Source organism: Brachyhypopomus gauderio, chromosome 4 (assembly GCF_052324685.1).
Source record: "Brachyhypopomus gauderio isolate BG-103 chromosome 4, BGAUD_0.2, whole genome shotgun sequence".
NCBI classification, from domain to species: Eukaryota; Metazoa; Chordata; class Actinopteri; order Gymnotiformes; family Hypopomidae; genus Brachyhypopomus; species Brachyhypopomus gauderio.
The window spans coordinates 34,999,438-35,018,706 of NC_135214.1; the positions used below are offsets into that span (position 1 = coordinate 34,999,438).

The 19,269-nt window shown below is 48.2% G+C and overlaps 1 protein-coding gene across 3 annotated transcripts; it reads right to left on the reverse strand.

The window, feature by feature from the left end:
- Window positions 1-1,497: 1,497 nt before the first annotated feature.
- acsbg2 (acyl-CoA synthetase bubblegum family member 2) lies at window positions 1,498-17,904 on the reverse strand. Of its 3 annotated transcripts, none has more exons than XM_077004298.1 (15): window positions 17,749-17,904; window positions 13,544-13,679; window positions 13,142-13,218; window positions 11,962-12,230; window positions 9,842-9,930; window positions 9,126-9,246; window positions 8,800-8,880; window positions 8,539-8,688; window positions 8,151-8,327; window positions 6,664-6,845; window positions 6,319-6,561; window positions 5,915-6,132; window positions 5,479-5,618; window positions 3,719-3,965; window positions 1,498-2,931 (listed from the first exon to the last, which is right to left on the reverse strand). In XM_077004298.1, the coding sequence occupies exons 1-15, from the start codon at window positions 17,753-17,755 to the stop codon at window positions 2,816-2,818; spliced, it is 2,253 nt and encodes a 750-aa protein (XP_076860413.1). In that variant the 5' UTR covers window positions 17,756-17,904; the 3' UTR covers window positions 1,498-2,815. The 3 variants fall into 3 exon arrangements, with proteins under 3 accessions (XP_076860413.1, XP_076860415.1, XP_076860414.1); XM_077004300.1 differs by lacking the exon at window positions 17,749-17,904 and adding an exon at window positions 14,700-14,855; XM_077004299.1 differs by lacking the exon at window positions 17,749-17,904 and adding an exon at window positions 14,705-14,723.
- Between the last annotated feature and the right edge of the window lie 1,365 nt (window positions 17,905-19,269).

Consider the following 19,269-nt stretch of genomic DNA (forward strand, 5'->3'; position numbering starts at 1 on the left):
GACGAAAGATGTTACTTTTTATGGTTTTATTTCATAAAAACATATAATGAATAAACTCCTTGAGTACTGTCAACGCCTTTGGTTTGTTTTTTCTTTTGAAGACTACCGGCCAAGGTTCAGCCCACGTCTTATACCTGTGGTAGATTTAGTAGGCTACCATAGGCTATAGCGCTCTAGCGCGCATTGATAGTCTCGTGGTCTAAGGCAGGTCTTGGTGTTATATCGATTATCAAAATAATCCTCTTTTTGCCTTAGTTACTGAACTATACCAAGTGAAATTATGAACTCAGTGGTCTGTTTTAAACGTAGTGTGACCCGAGACTAAAGCGTGGAAGTTTCTCTGGGAAATTCTAGTTTAAAACTAAATGTGTACTAATGTGAAGCTGGATCGACCATGTCTAGCCCAACACTCATTTATGGACTAAAGGGGTGAAATAGATCCCACACAGCCCTTTAGGCCTGTTAGTTCCTCTCACGCGATTATCCTTGTCCCATAGGCTATCAGTCCCATTTCAACACTTGGCTATGTATCTAATAAAACACCTTTAAGGCACTTCACGGCCTTCGATCCTCGTGTATTGTGGACCACCTCCACCCACATCCTCAGCTACAGCCCCTTTCTCTGTCCTCACATTTAGGTTGTCCACAGCGGCTCTTTTCGTTTTGCTGTCCCCTCTCTCGGGAACTCGCGCCCCCTTCAGCTGCTCACCTGCTCTAATTTCTCCACCTTTACAACTCTGCTCAAAACGTCTCTCTGCCCAACACCTTCCTGGTTTTATATAAATGACACTGTAAAGTACCTTTGAGTCTTACTGACTTAAAAGCACGAGTACTCACAAGTATTCTAGCACACACTTTATTTTTGAAGGTAGATTGCATGCTGCCAACGTGCCCACACAAATAAAGCAATATGCCGTAGGCCTATAGAGTAGATCGTACCATTAGGATATCCTACTGTATTATATATTATTTTCATATTTAACATGAAGGACGTCTGCATCCCCCTTTCGTCAGTCCTCCCACGAATGAAGCCACCCGTCATTGAAGGGATTTTCTTCTTTAAAACGGAACTTCGACGTTTTTTGGATAAGCTCCCCGAGGCTCTGCGTTCATGAGCTGAATGTGGCGCGGTACGAGACAGGGACTGAACGACACGGTGGCCGAGGAGAAACGAGGATTAGCCTACCCTGAACGTGCTCACCTAATAGTGCAAGGCGCTGGTGGGAGCTGTGCTGGAGGAAGCTCGCGGAAACCATCCTCATCCTCAGTACTAAAGGGAGGTATTTGCTTAATTGATTTGTTTCACTCACACAAGGCCTCTCTAGCTCAGTTACCCCAGTGGCTGTACAACAATACCAGCCCTGGGACCGCAAACACGCTTCAAACTCAACTGGAACCGAGCTTCGAGCTCGAGGAGACATCTGGCCAGTTAATCCACGTGCTGCAGCGCCCCCTGCTGTCCAACCTCAACCGAGCATGGAAAAAAACACGCATGAGTACCTTCAGAATTTCATGTTTTAATCACAAGCTTTACAGGCCTATTGCTCGCAACAAATGAACATGTCTTCATGACCCTCAAAACACTTCCGAACCAGCACCCCTCTGCACCCGCACTTCATAGAACTGTAGTCCTCAGTCAGCGTGTGAGCGATGAGGTTTAAAATGTCACCACGACACAGACATCACTTTGGCAAGCACAGACGGAAGTCAGATAAGCGCAAAGACACCAGCGATTCAGACAGACACCTGCGCGCAGAAACGTGGAAGGGGAAAAAACAAACAAAAACAGACAAACAAAAAAAAAAACCCACCAAAAGCAGCAAGAACAAAAACCCCTGAACATATTTACAGTATTTCACAAGTTCACAGCAGTTGTACACAAAGCTATTATGAAGGAAAAAAAGAAATAACCCTGCAGAGGCAGAATACCAGTCAAACGCAACCGTATGTGAACATGTCTGGGTAACAAAAACCATTTATGGCTTACATGGTGTGGTTTCAAGGCCAGAAGAGTGGAATGTAAAGCCTTTTGTTTTTATACACTACTGTTATCAAGCCCATGGAAACACACCAGCACACATGAGAACAGCACAAACAATAAATAAATGGTGCAAACACCATGTGATGACTAATTTAATCCCTGCAGTATGAGACACTGCCTGTTCATCATGACCAGAGCACAGAATCACTGATCATGGAACGAATACCTTTATAAAACCACCAGTCCTGACTGACTAAATAACTTAAACTGAGATGACTGATTTCAGATCAGCCCACTTTCTTCATATAACCAGATTTATCAGAGTGGAAACACGTCAAACTGATTCTAGATCAGTCTTATTATTCTGTTTGAGTATTGTCTTTTTGTTCTTTTTTTTTTTTAGGTATAAACAACCATAAATAAACAAATACATAAACAAGACAGTTGTCATTTTCTAACGGGTCTATGCACATTCAAGGTCGCTTGCACTCCGTTCTGCAATATTCTACTCAACAACTGCAAAAACAGCAAAATAAATAATTTTGACAGAGCGCCATAAAACAAACCTTGTTAACAAGGGCTTTGCCAAGAATGCAATTCTTGCTTCCTTTACCCGCAGATGGGGAAAAAACAACTCAAACAAATACCTCTTACAGGTAAAACATGATTACCTGGGCAAGACAAACACAAGGCAAACAGGTTATGTTGTAAGAAAAATTAAATTATACATAGTATACACCGAGGCGTCTGCATGAGGAATGAGACGAGAGTGAGTGTGTGCGTGCACGTGTGTGTGTCTCTCTGAACCACACGATGTCTCCTGCTCTCCGTGCTCTACTTGGAAGGTGGAGGGTCTGGAGTGCTGGGGGTCACGACCTCTTTGTAGAAATTATCAATCTGCTCTTTGTACATCTTCATGACCACCGGCCTCTTCAACTTCATAGTAGGACCTGAGAGAGAGAGAGAGAGAGAGAGAGAGAGAGAGAGAGAGAGAGAGAGAGAGAGAGAGAGAGAGAGAGAGAGAGAGAGAGAGAGAGAGAGAGAGGAGAGAGAGAGAGAGAGAGAGAGAGAGAGAGAGAGAGAGAGAGAGAGAGAGAGAGAGAGAGAGAGAGAGAGAGAGAGAGAGAGAGAGAGAGAGAGAGAGAGAGAGAGAGAGATCGATCAGAGCCTGACTTCTACACTTCAGGAAGAGCAGCTTGCCTTTTGCCAAACTCTGAATTCAAATTCCGAGTCATTTCCAACGTAAGCATCCATCTCCTGGTCTCAACCCTGCAATGGTTCTGCACAAGAGCAACATGGTCATGAACAGACCAGGTAACCATAGCAAAGGCAGCACGTAGAGGTCGGCAGGGCTCCGTGACCACAGCGCTGAGGAGACAGCCAACTTCTGACCTGTAAAACGCACAGACTGGACATGCCCATATGCTCCTGACTCCGCCCACCTAACAAGGCACAGGTACGTGTACCGTGTCCTCAAACGGGAGAGAAAAGTGGCTCCATAGAGGTTTCTGTGAAACACAAGAACTCCCTACTGGAGTTCTCCTGCTGGAGTGTCCCGTTGTATGGTGGGGTGCTAAATAATAACAAACCTTACAATAGTTCATGCTATGATATGACCTTTACGAAAAAAAAAACAAAACAAACAAAACATTTAAAATATTTTTGTAATGTATTTTGTTTTATTTCATTTTTTTAGCAGAATGATCATGTGTCACTAGCAGAGTGCAGGTCACCCACCGAGCTCTCCTCCCTGGATGGAGAAGTCCTTCTCCAGTACTGTGAACTTCTGGATGCGCTGTGCGTTGGAGGTGGCCTTCTCATTGACGCTGGTGATGCCCTCCTGGATGGCCTTGTGGACCACGCGGTCCCGCCCGCCCGCGATCTCAGACACCCGCGTGGAGGTACTGCCCATCCGCCGACACCACGCCACCACCTCAGGGGTGAGCTCGTCCTCTGGAGCTCCTGTGTCAGAGTTTACCTGGGACTGAGAGAGAGGGGGAGAGGGGGGGAGAGAGAGGGAAGGAGGGAGAGAGCGAGAGAGGGTAGAGAGAGAGGGAAGGAGGGAGAGAGCGAGAGAGGGTAGAGAGAGAGGGAAGGAGGGAGAGAGCGAGAGAGGGGGAGAGAGGGTAGAGAGAGAGGGAAGGAGGGAGAGAGCGAGAGAGGGGGAGAGAGGGTAGAGAGAGAGGGAAGGAGGGAGAGAGCGAGAGAGAGGGAAGAGAGAGAGGGAAGGAGGGAGAGAGAGGGTAGAGAGAGAGGGAAGGAGGGAGAGAGCGAGAGAGGGGGAGAGAGGGTAGAGAGAGAGGGAAGGAGGGAGAGAGCGAGAGAGGGGGAGAGAGGGTAGAGAGAGAGGGAAGGAGGGAGAGAGCGAGAGAGGGGGAGAGAGGGAAGAGAGAGAGGGAAGGAGGGAGAGAGCGAGAGAGGGGGAGAGAGGGAAGAGAGAGAGGGAAGGAGGGAGAGAGGGAGATTTGACCATTTAAGTTTAATATCACAATTATCATCATTAAATATGGATGATGGGCAACGTTTTAGTACATCCACTGGTGAAATTACATGCTTACACATTTAAAATGTATTCATTTGTTCTGCATCAGTTGCTCACACCAGAAAATGCAAGATAAAATAATTAAGGATTCGCAATTGCTAAAAGCAACCACTAGGTGGCGATAGACACTGACATTTTATGACCTGGAATATATTACAATAGAGCTGATAGCAGTTTATCTTAAATGGTTTGCAGGCAATGGTGTTGCAAGATAATGAGAATAATCTGCCACACTAAATGACCCCTTTCAATTCCTAATGCACAATGATAATGTGTGAAAGATGTTAATGAGTTGGATACAGAAACAAGTTAGAAACAGTCGGATTTGACAATGAGCCTCTGACAGCTACACTGACACAAATGTTTAAAACTGCAGCACAATCACAACATGATTAGCAACAGATAATGGTTCTGAAAATGTGTGCAAGCTCACATACACCTTCAAAGCTGAATTTTCTGTTCAGGGCTTAATGAGGTCAAAGGATATGAGTGCAAACACATTAGTGCACAAGCACGTACACACTCGTGCACAAGCACGCACACACACGTGCAGACGTTATAGTGGTACAGCAAGGTGAACTCATCCTCTACCAACATCACATACAACAGCATAAGGGTGTTGGTGATGGTGATGAAGGCAGTGGTCATGACCATAGTATATTGTGGTGGTGATTGTAGTTGCTGGAGGTGTTGGGCCTGCGGGCGTGTTGTGACGGCGGTGTTGGGCCTGCGGGCGTGTTGTGACGGCGGTGTTGGGCCTGCGGGCGTGTTGTGACGGCGGTGTTGGGCCTGCGGGCGTGTTGTGACGGCGGTGTTGGGCCTGCGGGCGTGTTGTGACGGCGGTGTTGGGCCTGCGGGCGTGTTGTGACGGCGGTGTTGGGCCTGCGGGCGTGTTGTGACGGCGGTGTTGGGCCTGCGGGCGTGTTGTGACGGCGGCGTTGCTAGGGTAACGTACCTTTATGGTGAGCAGCATGGAGAGGAACTTCCTCTTGTCTCCAATCAGCATGGCGTTGCTGAGGATGGGCACGGCCTCCTTCACCGCATCCTCGATGGGCACGGGGGGCACGTTCTCCCCTCCAGCTGTGATGATCAGCTCTGCCACACACACACACACACACACACACACACACACACGTCATCACCACTATTCACATTATAACCGCTCAAGAACATTCAGTACTGGGTGTCATTACTGCAGATACATTTACACACTTTTTACATCAACATAACTACGACATCTTCTCTTCCTTCTTATCCGCAGCGATTCTTTCAGGCACCAATGGCAAACATCAACCTTCCCCAGCAGCATGGCCCCTCCCCCCCATCAGCACAGCCCCTCCCCCCCTGCAGCATGGCCCCTCCCCCCCTGCAGCGCGGCCGTGGGACGCTACCTTTAATGCGGCCTGTGATGAAGAGGAAGTCATCCTGGTCGTGCTTGCCCAGGTCTCCCGAGTGCAGCCAGCCCTCGGCGTCCAGAGCCTCCTCCGTCTTGTCCTCCATGTTGAGGTAGCCCATGAAGACGTGGCGGCCCCAGAAGCAAATCTCACCGATGTTCTCCGCGTCCGGGCTGGTGATCTTGGTCTTGCACCCGGAGATCACCTTCCCACAGCTGGGGAGGAGTACACACCGTTACACACCTTATAAACACACAGGAGCCTGCATTATGGAAGTATCAAAATATATATGTAGACTGGGGGTGTGTGCGCGCGTGTGTGTGTGTGTGTGTGTGAGAGAGGGATGTGGCCAGTCTGAAGATGTCTGGGGTGTGTGTGTGTGTGTGTGTGTGTGTGTGTACCTGGTGAGTCTCAGGGCGTCCTGTCGGGAGATGGTGTGAGGTCCCGTGCTCTCACTCATGCCGTACAGCTCAAACAGCGGGATGTCCAGGCTGAGGAAGAACTCCAGCGTCTCCTTGGTGATGGGCGCCGCCCCCGTGTAACACCTGGTGCAGCGGTCCAACCCCAGCGCCTTCCGCACCTTCCGGAACACCAGGCGCTTGGCAACGCGGTAGTTCAGGGGAGCGGGCGCTACCGAGCCGTTCCTGATGGCAGGAAAAGCATCATGACGACACCGTTCCTACGACGGGAAACCGCATCACCCAACCCGTCAACGCACACCCGTCCATCTTTAGGAGTCCGCCTACCGCTCCATCCTGCTGAGGTTAGTGTGCAGGCCTACGTCCTTGGCCCAGGACGCCACCTTCCTGCGTAGGGTGGAGGACTTCGCCCCCACCGACTTCATCTTCTCCTGCATCTTCTCCCAGACGCGAGGGACGCCCATGAAGGCCGTGGGGCGGACCTCCCGAAGGGTGTTGACCAGAGAGCCCTGGCGGAGGAAGGAAAAGCTTTAATGCAAGATCAACACATCTCCGCTCTAAACTCCTGAACGTTTGATGGATCTGGCAACATCTAGCCACAACACCTTCAAATCCACTAATCACTAAACACACGCATCTCTCACTAGGATGGTGCGTGTTGGGGGTGCAAGCTTTCACCTCACCAACACTCTAAGCTACTGCAGGTCACCCCCATGCACACACGCATAAACAACCTCAGGGCGTGTGTGTGTTTGTATTTGGTGTGGGTGTGTGTGTGTGTTTGTGTGTGCATTTGGGGTGTTATTTGGTCATGCTGACACACAATAGCCCCGCGAGACACAATTTCTCATTGGTGCGCTAGAATCATGTCAGCCATGATGGGACCAGTATAGCTCCGCCCCCTTTCATCCCCACGGTGCGGCCATGTGCTCAGAGCCATCACACACCACAGTGGAGGCTTCGTTCCAGAACACGCATCTACTGACGTGTTTCTAGAACATCAAACTACCACTCAAAACAATGAAATGAACATGGTAACAACAACAACAACAACAACAACAACAACTTTATATAGCATCTCTCGTACAGAGAAATTAAGTTTAAAAGTGCTTCACAAAACAGTAAACATACGTTTGTGATAATAGTGCCATTTCTTACATTCTGCAACTTGCAAACCAATTCCACTATACCAAAGTCTCTGCAGTCTGCAGTACACAAACTGAAGAATTCATGCACGTCAAAGAATTCATAGCAGATGTGAACAAACCAGTAACCACAACAAGATCACATGATGTCACCCTGTCAGATGCCCACGCTTGAGACTCCTGAAAAAATGATTTAATAAAAAAAAAAACTATAAAATTCTCCTCCTGCGTCCAGGCAGCTGTGTCTCAAGCAGAGCAGGCCCCTTTCTCGCGTTGAGTAAGTAGTACGCAAGCGAGCAGTAGAACTCAGAGAGCTCTTAATGAGACCTGGGGAGATAGTTGTGAGCCAAGCACCGGTGACACACGTCTCCTGTGTTCACCAGCTAATGACGTGAACCAAACTCTGTTTAATATAATTAGGGGGGAGAGAGATGAAGAGATGAGGATGAAGAGTAACGAGGCAGTGATGGACCAAAGCTGCTACCCACGCAGGCAGTGATGCAAAACCGCAGAAGACATGTTTGCCTGTATGCAAATAAGTTACCACAGCGCTCAAAAAGCAACTCTCTCTCTCTCTCTCTCTCTCACTCTTTCTATGTCTCCCTCACTCTGTGTCTCCAATTCACAAGCAAATAGCCCCGCCCCCTCCTCCACATCACCACCCCCTACCTTCAGGGCATCGGGTTGGGCAAAGTAGGTAGCTCCGCCCACTCTCATGGTGATCCAGATGTCAACCATCTGTGCGGCGACATGACTGAGGGGCAGGTAGCTGACCACCACCTCCTGAGACTGGTCAGCGTCCGTCAGACACACGTGGTGGGCCGTCGCTAACGCCGTCCAGGTCAGCTGCACTCAGAAAGATGGCGAGAGGGAGAGATGGGAGGAGAGGGGGAGAGAGAGAACCGAACATTGAAACGTCAGATAGGAGGGATGTCGGGAAGGGGTGGGTCATGTGTTGTAAATGAGTACATTGTGTGTGTGTGTGTGTGTGTGTGTGTGTGTGTGTGCGCGTCTGTGCGCGTGTGTGCGCGTGTGTGTGTGCGCGCGCGAGACTCACGTTGTCATGGCTAAGCATGACTCCCTTGGGCTGGCCGGTGGTGCCCGACGTGTAGATCAGTGTGCAGCACTGATTGGGCTTCTGGGATGCGATGATGTCATCAAGCTGAGTATCCGGCTCATTGCGACCCAGCTCCATAAACTCCTCCCACTTCAGGGCAAACCCCACCCACCAACACACAACAGTGGTTAAAGCACAACCACCTTTAGTATTGATCGCTTAAAACAGAAACCACACGTGTGATGGATTAGATATTCCTACCGTATACAGATTGGGTTTCTTTTCTTTGAGTGCATCTTTGTACTGAATAATGGCCTTCAGGTGTGGCAGCTTGTCTTGGATCTAAAATAAGAAACAAAAAACAAACAAAAATCAGAAACCACACCCAGACACACAAAGGCAGAGATTGTGATGAAAGACATAAACCAGGGTGACGTTTGATTCAGCAGAACCATCTTTGATACAGAACACACGAGCAAACTGGATCAGTACTTCAGTGGAGAGGAGTCAGTGGGGTCAGAGGTCATGACTGCACCACCCATGCAACGCAAGTCCTGGTCCCAGCTTTAATAACCGCTCTGATTTACCTGCAGGACCTTCTGAAGTTGCTTGTGGTTCTCCACCACGATGATGTTTGCCTGACAGTCCTCCGCCACGTAGAGACACGCCTCCGCAGAGTTGGTGGTGTAGATGCCCACGGCAAACCCTCTGTGAGCAGAAGACAAAAGTCAGAGAGTTCACATGCACCTCTAAAGGGGGGGCAGGAATGTCTGTACCTACAGTAAAACACAACCTGCTGAAAACATTTTGAGCACTTAAAGCCAAAGACAACAATGAACTTGCACTTGTAAAAATACACACACACACACACACAACACACACACAATCAATGTGACCATCTGTTCAGCAAAGTAGCACATCAGATAAGCCACACCCCCAGGTTAACAGAGGTGAGTGTCCTACCAAACACCAGTGAGAACACCAACCCTCTGTGTACAGGGCCTGGCGTCACTCTGTGTTCTGTAGATGATTGATATCGCTTGCTGTAACGCTGCGTATCACCTCATCTCATCAGTGAGAGACAGGGCACTTCACCAAGATCAGATCATCAGATCATACTCCACTACGAGAGGGCATATCTGATGTGGAGTGGTGTGACACTCTGTCCACTCACTATGACCAGTGTAACCCTGACCAGACACTGACTAGTATTACCTCTCCAAAGCAGGGGTGTGATATATATATATATATATATTACACATTACACACACACACACACACACACACACACACACACACAGACCCAGCTAATATGGCTCCAATGTCAGCGATGAACCACTCAGGAGAGTTGAAGCCCAGGATACCTACTCCATGGTAGCGTTCCAGCCCCAGCTGTAAAAACACAAACACCATTAGGACTCAGACACACAAACACGCACCATTAGGACTCAGACACACAAACACGCACCATTAGGACTCAGACACACAAACACGGCTGCACACGGCTTTGGTTGGATCTCACGACTGACAGCTTTTGCAAGTGGTAACGAACTCTTTGGTGACCAACATGCACACACATTCCCTAGAACATGCACAAAAAGTCCCTAGAACACTTACTGATGCATATCAACACATTAAGACAGAACTATGTTCATAGTTTCATATTCTGATGAAAATTTTAACTAAAAAAATGCATAGCAAACTGGAAGGACCAGATAGATCACCCTCGGCTACCTCTCACACACACACACACACACACACACACACACACACACGACACCTTTGCTGGTGTCCCCACCTGAGGCGAAACACCCCCCCCCCCCCCCCCCCCCCCCAAGCTGCCTGAGATGTCTGCTTCCGCACAGCTCTACAGTTTCACAGTGAACCAGAGACTAGGCCTGCAGATTTAAATGAATATAACAGTGTTGTGACCGATACCCACAATATACAACGTTAAAGTTCTACGGTAGGTGCTACTGCCCTGAGAACATCTGACAACTGACAGGACTGGTGCTGTAATTACACACTGCTGAACAAAGCTGTCTCTGTTGGCAGTTACTCTCCCTGTTAACGAGGAGATGTCACAACTCTGAGCGATTCACAGCGTTCGTATATGAGCAGGACTGTTCTGGCCGGAGGACTCTAATCTGATCTAGATCACTCAGCGATCCCTTATACAACACATATATTGATTGAGATTACATTTATAGGTTAAAGCTCGTATACAGGTGAGATTTAATCAAGTACTCTCGCAGCAGAAAGGTCCATAAAAGTGCTATAAACAGTGGCTAGCCAGCGGCTAACAGTGTGCACTTATAACCCACATCCCCACCAATCTTGGCAGTTCTTTATATAGAGCAGCTAGTGAGCCTACTTCAAAACCTGGGGAAATTCGACCATGGTTTACACAGACACGGAGTACCTTTAATCTGTCCCCTGTGGTTTACACAGGCACAGAGTATCTTTAATCTGTCCCCTGTGGTTTACACAGGCACAGAGTATCGTTAATCTGTCCCCTGTGGTTTACACAGGCACAAAGTATCGTTAATCTGTCCCCTGTGATTTACACAGGCACAGAGTATCTTTAATCTGTCCCCTGTGGTTTACACAGGCAGAGAGTATCTTTAATCTGTCCCCTGTGATTTACACAGGCACAGAGTATCGTTAATCTGTCCCCTGTGATTTACACAGGCACAGAGTATCGTTAATCTGTCCCCTGTGATTTACACAGGCACAGAGTATCGTTAATCTGTCCCCTGTGATTTACACAGGCACAGAGTATCGTTAATCTGTCCCCTGTGATTTACACAGGCACAGAGTATCGTTAATCTGTCCCCTGTGATTTACACAGGCACAGAGTATCGTTAATCTGTCCCCTGTGGTTTACACAGGCAGAGAGTATCTTTAATCTGTCCCCTGTGGTTTACACAGGCAGAGAGTATCTTTAATCTGTCCCCTGTGATTTACACAGGCACAGAGTATCTTTAATCTGTCCCCTGTGGTTTACACAGGCACAGAGTATCTTTAATCTGTCCCCTGTGGTTTACACAGGCAGAGAGTATCGTTAATCTGTCCCCTGTGATTTACACAGGCAGAGAGTATCGTTAATCTGTCCCCTGTGATTTACACAGGCACAGAGTATCGTTAATCTGTCCCCTGTGGTTTACACAGGCAGAGAGTATCGTTAATCTGTCCCCTGTGATTTACACAGGCAGAGAGTATCGTTAATCTGTCCCCTGTGATTTACACAGGCACAGAGCATCTTTAATCTGTCCCCTGTGATTTACACAGGCAGAGAGTATCGTTAATCTGTCCCCTGTGATTTACACAGGCACAGAGCATCTTTAATCTGTCCCCTGTGCTTTACAGTCACACCGTATCTTTAATCTGATCGCTGTACTGGCCATTTGTGGGCGTGCTCACTTTGAGGAAGCTGCGTGCAGCCGTGCGGCAGGCCTGGTAATATTCCACGTAGCTGTAGGTCCTCCAGGCTTCTCCCTCCTTCCAGCCCAGGGCCGTGTGGCCCCCGAAGCGCTGTGAGGCCCTGCTGAGGGCCGCGTGCACCGTGACGGGAGGCTCCGCCTCCACACCAGACTCGCCAACGCGCAGCTCCACCTCGCCGTCACGCCGCGTGGTCCACAGGGCCCGACCCGACGTGGGCAGGCTCAGCGAGACGGGACGAGGAGCGCTACCTGCAGGTCAGAAGGGCAGAGGTCAGATGGAGGTATGAGGAGGTCAAGGCTCTCCGTCAAGGGCGTTCCCATTATCTTTCAGTACTGTGACTATACTGGTACAGCATTGTCATGGTCGCTTTGAGCTCCCACAGAAACAGAAGGCCACAAGCTCAGACGTGCAGTCTTCAGCTCTGTGGAGCTCCTGGACAGAAATTCCAACAGGTCATTCACATCTACCACCCTGAGGTTCTTCACAGAGTCAACGCCCATCACATAAACAGACAGATATCTACGACCCTGAGGGTCTTCACAGAGTCAACGCCCATCACATAAACAGACAGATATCTGCGACCCTGAGGGTCTTCACAGAGTCAACACCCATCACATAAACAGACCGATACACAAGCATACTGAACCTGACTTGACATCACTTTAAGACAAAACAGCTGGACATTGTAGACACTTACAAGAACCCGACATGATTGAGGTCAAAATATACAACCTTCCCCAAAAAACTCAGAACAATACAGCACAATAAATCCACTGTGGATCCACACAGCCTCCTTAAAAATAATATGAACATCCCTAAATGTTACTGGAAAACCCACGGGTCATGTCGCCCTTCTAACTGCACGGTGACCTGGGTCAGGGTGTTTGTCTATCCAGTGCAAACATGACCGCCCGGAGAACAGGCGGATTGTTCTGGGTGTTCACATGCAGTGGTGTTATTCTAACAACGCTCAAACGGGGGAGGGGCAGACAGGAGAGGACAGGAGAGGACAGGAGAGGGGACACAACCCAACGCTGCTTACACACTCACGTCCTGAGGAGACAGCAGTGCTCTCATCCACATGGAATTCTCAACAGAATACACATTTGGCAGGGGGAGCCCAGTGTGTGTGTGTGTGTGTGTGTGCGCACATGATCACCTGAATGTGTGTGTGTGCTGTCATCTCTGGATCTGGTCTCCTCTCTCTCACACACACTCTCCTCCTCAGATGAATCACTAGAATGGAATTTAACAAAAAGAACAGAATGAAAACACAGACATGGAGATAGGCCAGATCTGCAGCATTCCACACACACACACACACACACACACACACACACACACACACACACACACACACACACACACACACACTTTCATACTACCACATGGCATGTGTGAACACATGACTGCTTTCTGCATTTCAGTCACTAGCCTCTACTGTGAGCAGAAGCCATCGCCAGTGTGACTAGAGTGGCCCTGGATCCCCTGAACAAGCTGTGTGTGTGTGTGTGTGTGTGTGTGTGTGTGTGTGTGTGTGTGTGTGTGTGGTGGGTCATACTGGGCCGTGGCACTGGCGCTGGGTTCCTCCACAGACCCCGTGATCTCTGCAGCAGCGCAGGGCTGAAGGGAGCCGTCCTCCACCGGATGATCCATCACTCCTGCCGTAGACATGAGCGATGCCTCACACACGGTCACTGCAGAAACACACACACACACACACACACACACACACACACACTGGTCATGATGTGACGATAACCATGTTTGACAGGACCTTCTGTCCATTGTCTAATATGGTGTAACTGTAAGAAACTGGCACTAATGTCCAGGTGGAAGTGCAGCTAAAACCCTGGACACATGAACCACAATCACAGGTAACATAACACCAAACTCATAACCCATTTAATCACATGTACCACAATCACAGGTAACATAACACCAAACTCATAACCCATTTAATCACATGTACCATAAGCACAGGTAACATAACACCAAACTCATAACCCATTTAATCACATGTACCATAAGCACAGGTAACATAACACCAAACTCATAACCCATTTAATCACATGTACCACAATCACAGGTAACATAACACCAAACTCATAACCCATTTAATCACATGTACCATAAGCACAGGTAACATAACACCAAACTCATAACCCATTTAATCACATGTACCATAATCACAGGTAACATAACACCAAACTCATAACCCATTTAATCACATGTACCATAAGCACAGGTAACATAACACCAAACTCATAACCCATTTAATCACATGTACCACAATCACAGGTAACATAACACCAAACTCATAACCCATTTAATCACATGTACCACAATCACAGGTAACATAACACCAAACTCATAACCCATTTAATCACATGTACCATAAGCACAGGTAACATAACACCAAACTCATAACCCATTTAATCACATGTACCATAAGCACAGACTCACAGACTGCAATTAAACAACTACCTGTCCCATAACCCATAATCCGTCCCACTTAGACCACTACCACAACTAGTCATGTCATAGACCAACAATCACATGAACGATAACAGGTTACATACACCACAACCATAAACACTGTGATGGCTGCATTAAGAAATCCCTCTGAATGACAAAATGTTAACGCACAATGGATTTGGAAACAACAAGTCACTTAAGCCAACATGACTTCACGGCGTTACACCTAAAAGTGGTACCTTACTAAACACGAACGACGTCACCGCCGTTCTAAAGCACGAGCTCCGATCGTGACCAGACAGGCAGGTCTACCGATCATGACCAGACAGGCAGGTCTACTCCATATGATGAACAAGCACCTCCTGCTTCCCTCAAACTTCTCCCAGGGACACAATAACAGGAAAGGAGTCATTTCCAAGCAGGAATTGCATCACTGTTCCTGTCAGGAAGTACATCTCTGCATTCCAGAACCACCTGACCTAAAACTGCAGGCCACAGCAATTATTTCTTTTAGAGTTTTTGTCCTGTGTCTAACGCTCTCGTCCTGCTGCGTGAGTGAACTTGTTGCCGTTCCCGTTTGTGGTTCTACCATCTACGTGCTTATCTGTTATTAAAATACTCAAGACGTTACTGCTTTGTCAAAAGTAGATGCTAAATGCCATTTCTCTTTTAAACCAGGGGAAGAATGGAACAGACTGATCTGATGGAGGCCCAGGGTGGAGGTGAGAGGGTGGAGGTGAGAGGGTGGAGGCGCACAGGCTCTACGAGAGGGCGGAGGTTTGTGGCAATGACGCAGCGCTCAGCATGTGGCCTGACACAAGGACTCCAGTCAGAGTTGTGCAGAGGAGGAAGTGCGTTTGCATGTGGGAGACCACGAGGGCCCTCAGCCGCCGTGATGCGTGCGTGTGCGTGGCACAAGCTCCGCCCCCCTCACCACTGGGCTCTGCTGTGTTCTAGAGCTGGTGGGCAGAACGAATCGGCATTCCAGCACCTTCCAAAACAAATAGTGCCAATCAGCACATTCCTGGCCACATCTGCATTCCTCCGAGCTGTGATCAAGAAGGACTGGGAAGTGTGGAAACGACGTGACGGGGGGAAAACCTCCACACGCTGCTGTTAACACGGTGTTCTTGTGCACAGAGCCAATGCATGATTCCCAAACGCAAATAGTTATATAAAAAAACAAGGAAACAAGCAAACAGAAGAGCTGGAATTTCCACACAAGCATCTGCAGAGGTTACACAGACTCTTCACCATATCAGCCTCCCAGGGCTGGTGAGGTAGCTCTACTCTCCAGCGGGTCATTGAGGTGATGGAGTCTGAAGGGCTTTACGGAGAATCTCCATCTGCTCGCGTTTCCAAATGACTTATCCCAGGATGTGACCTTGCTGTCGGCCTCCGAGCTGCCACAAGCAGCCGGGGGTTGTTTCATGAGCCAGGCCACCCTGGGCCTGCCCGGGGGACACGGCACCCTGGGCCTGCCTGGGTCGGGGCAGCGGGAGCCATCTGACTGGACGTGTGGGGTAAATCACCTTCAGTTCTGGAGCTTCATGACAGATACTGAGAGTCAGGCACTCAAAAGGCTCTGGAATTCCCAACAAGCCAAAGATGAGCCAAACTAACTAGACCAAAGAACAGCCTAGAGACCTCCTAGCCAATCAGAACTCAACGTCTGGTTTCTTCTTCCTGTTAGTGTTTTTATGGCTGCTTTACAAACAACTAAAACCACCAATACTGTATACATTGTTTATGACTACCCAGAACTCTTAGCTCTCCTCATTTTAATTGGCCATACTCGTGGTCTCCCAAGAGACACACCAAACAATATGTAAACGAGCAATTAGCTGCATCCATAAACAGGCACTCTGAGCAACCATACTTGCTTCTATAATCACAACACCTTTAGGCTTGTGCAGTTTTGCGGCTGGTTCCTCACTCAATTATCCATGATGCTCTCAACATGAGGAGGAACACTTGTATCTTTCTAAAAGCCAATGACAACAGGCAGATCTGGACAAGCTAATGAACCAACCTGAGTTTTGTTGTCTATTCTCCCAAATGTCAGACAGACAATAAACACAGACCCGCACAGCTCTCTACCAGTGCTGACCATTCACACACCTCTTGTCCAGAATAACACAGTTCACCAATCAGATCACATATTAGGATTAGCAAGACCCACTTAATCAGACACTGAGATTAAGCTACATGATCTCAGATGTAAAACCCCTAATCTAGGAAAGAAATGACATTCGGGGGGAAAACCATTGTTATGGTCTCATTAAAAGATGCTATTCCTCCACGGACCTAAACAGACGTAGTACTAAAAGACCTTTACACTAATGAGCAAAACGCACAGATTTTCCTTATACCTGCAAATCAATATACCTGGGCTGCCTTCATCAGAAACCACCCAGTGTATCGTCACGCCATATGGACAGATGAAATGTGTCCCACTAATGCATTATGGGTATTAGCTACCTGGGTGAGGTTTACTCTCAATCCCAAATGTCAGTCACAGGCGGGGATTCCTACAGAATAATGCAAATTAAAAAATAAAGAACGAAAGAAAGACATTATTTGTCAAAAGGGCTCATTTGCATACCGTGGGCTCGTGCAACAGCAGCGTTACACTGTCCACCCCGAGCTACCATCACCATGCATCCACCACACTGTAACGACCCGGCGTCGAGCGCTCGCGCCCCAGCCAGACCCGTCAGCACCGTGGGGGTCACCGGCGATGAGAGTGCACGTGTGGGCGCGGGAGCGAGCACGAGCGCGCGGGTGGGGAGCGTGCAGCTGGTGCCCGAGTGATGGAGACGGCGTGTACGACAGGGCTGGGGTTTCAGCCTCCATCTGGCGGACTGCGCGGATCATCGGAGCCCCTCCCGAAACACACCCGGCTTTCGGGACACCCTTCGCCGTTTAGAAAACGTTTACATTTTTCCGTTCAACGCTATAAAATCAATCAAGTCTCTCAGTTTGGTGCAATTTGTGCGGAAACATATCCACGCTAGGGGTTGTAGGCATTCACAGATTGGACAGTTTTGTGTATTTGAGAGAGGACTCGTCGCGGTATTCTCATAAAATGTCGTGACCAGCTTTAATCATCGCGGTCCAAACAGCGCAGCACCGCAAAAGGTGGCGACAACGCTACGATAGAGGAGCACCACCCGTCAACCCCACCTCCGTACGGCGGGTCTGTTGCTTCATTGAGTCACGCCCTACATCAATACTGCAGCCTATTATCATACAAATCCCACAGCTTTAAACAAAAATGATACTCACATTGCATCGTCAAAGTCCTTGTTTTTATCTTTGGTGCTTCTGTTTGAGTGAAATTGAGAGGTTTCCTTTTCCTGACGCTTATATTGGGATAGACGCCGGTAACGCTGGTGTCTCGCTCGTCTTACAACTGTGTAACGCCTCATTCACTTTCAAATACAGTCTGCCCCCCACTCGTGGCCACGCCCACCGGCATGATGTCCCGCCTTCCTTCTTCCATTAGCCACTCCCTGCCCTCGTCTTCAACACTCTGCGCGTTCCGATTGGATGTCATGTCTCACACCACAAGCCTCTTCCTCCATATCTGGTTTTGCTAGGTCCGCTGACGGCCCGTAACTCACGCCACGCACAACTCGGTCTCACTGAAATTCATTACAAGATGACGCACCGGGGTTACTATAGGGCACATCGGGGCGGGTCGCACTGTATCGGGCGAGAGTGCCGGACCAGCACAGCTGTACTGAGCGCAGCACAAAGACATCCCACAGCGCCCTCAAACACACACACACACACACACACACACACACACACACACACACACACACACACATTCTCACTCATGCATCTCACAGCACCCTCAAACACTCTCTCTCTCTCTCTCTCTCTCTCTCTCTCTCAGTCATACATACATCTCTTCCATTTACACTGCAAAAATTACTTAAGAACAGAATCTGAAGTCCCAAATCATATTCCCAAATACCAATACATTTTAAGAACTGGAAATTGTTTAAATCTTAATGTTTATTATATCAAGTGACACCCACATGAGCTCTAAGCATCTGGGCTCCATCAGAGACTTCTACTCTGAGAGACTGCAGGGTGCATTACCAAAACCTGGATGACTCATTCCTGAATTTCTAGTTTCTAGATCACATTTTGTTACCCAGAGAGAAATAAGGGGACCTCAAACACTCAACCGTGACCTTTATAGTGCATGCTGAACAGGGCCTTACAGCCTCCAGTGGAAAACCACAGTGCTATTCTGGCCTCTTTAGCAGTGTGTGTATGCTGTGTGTGTGTGTGTATGTGTATGTCTGTGCATGTTGTGTGTGTGTGTGTGTGTTTTTGTCTCTGTCCTTGTGTCAAAACGCCTGCATGTAGAAAGAAGCGTGTAAGTGTGACATGAGGGCTCCTGATCCCAGAGGTCAGTGTCTGAACTCTGACATAGGACTGTCAAAATGTTACTTCAATCACAATACAATTAAAAAAGTCAAATGAGAAAATAGTGTATCATTTATGTGGCATATACAATCAGGAAGGCTCTCTTATTTAAATATTGTGAACTGTGTGTCTGAAAAACTGCCCACTGGGCAGATTCCTGATAATGACCGATAATGACTATTCTAGGGTCTTTAGTCACAGGTTTGAAAGGGGACTTGTGCTTTCCAAACTATCAAAGCCAGTAATGCAGAAAGACAGGAAATACCCACTTTCCTCTTGAACATCCAACATCTCTCTTGACTTAGCCAACCACACACTTCCTGTTCCTGTAAGCATCTGAAAACACAGGACAGTGTACTGTAG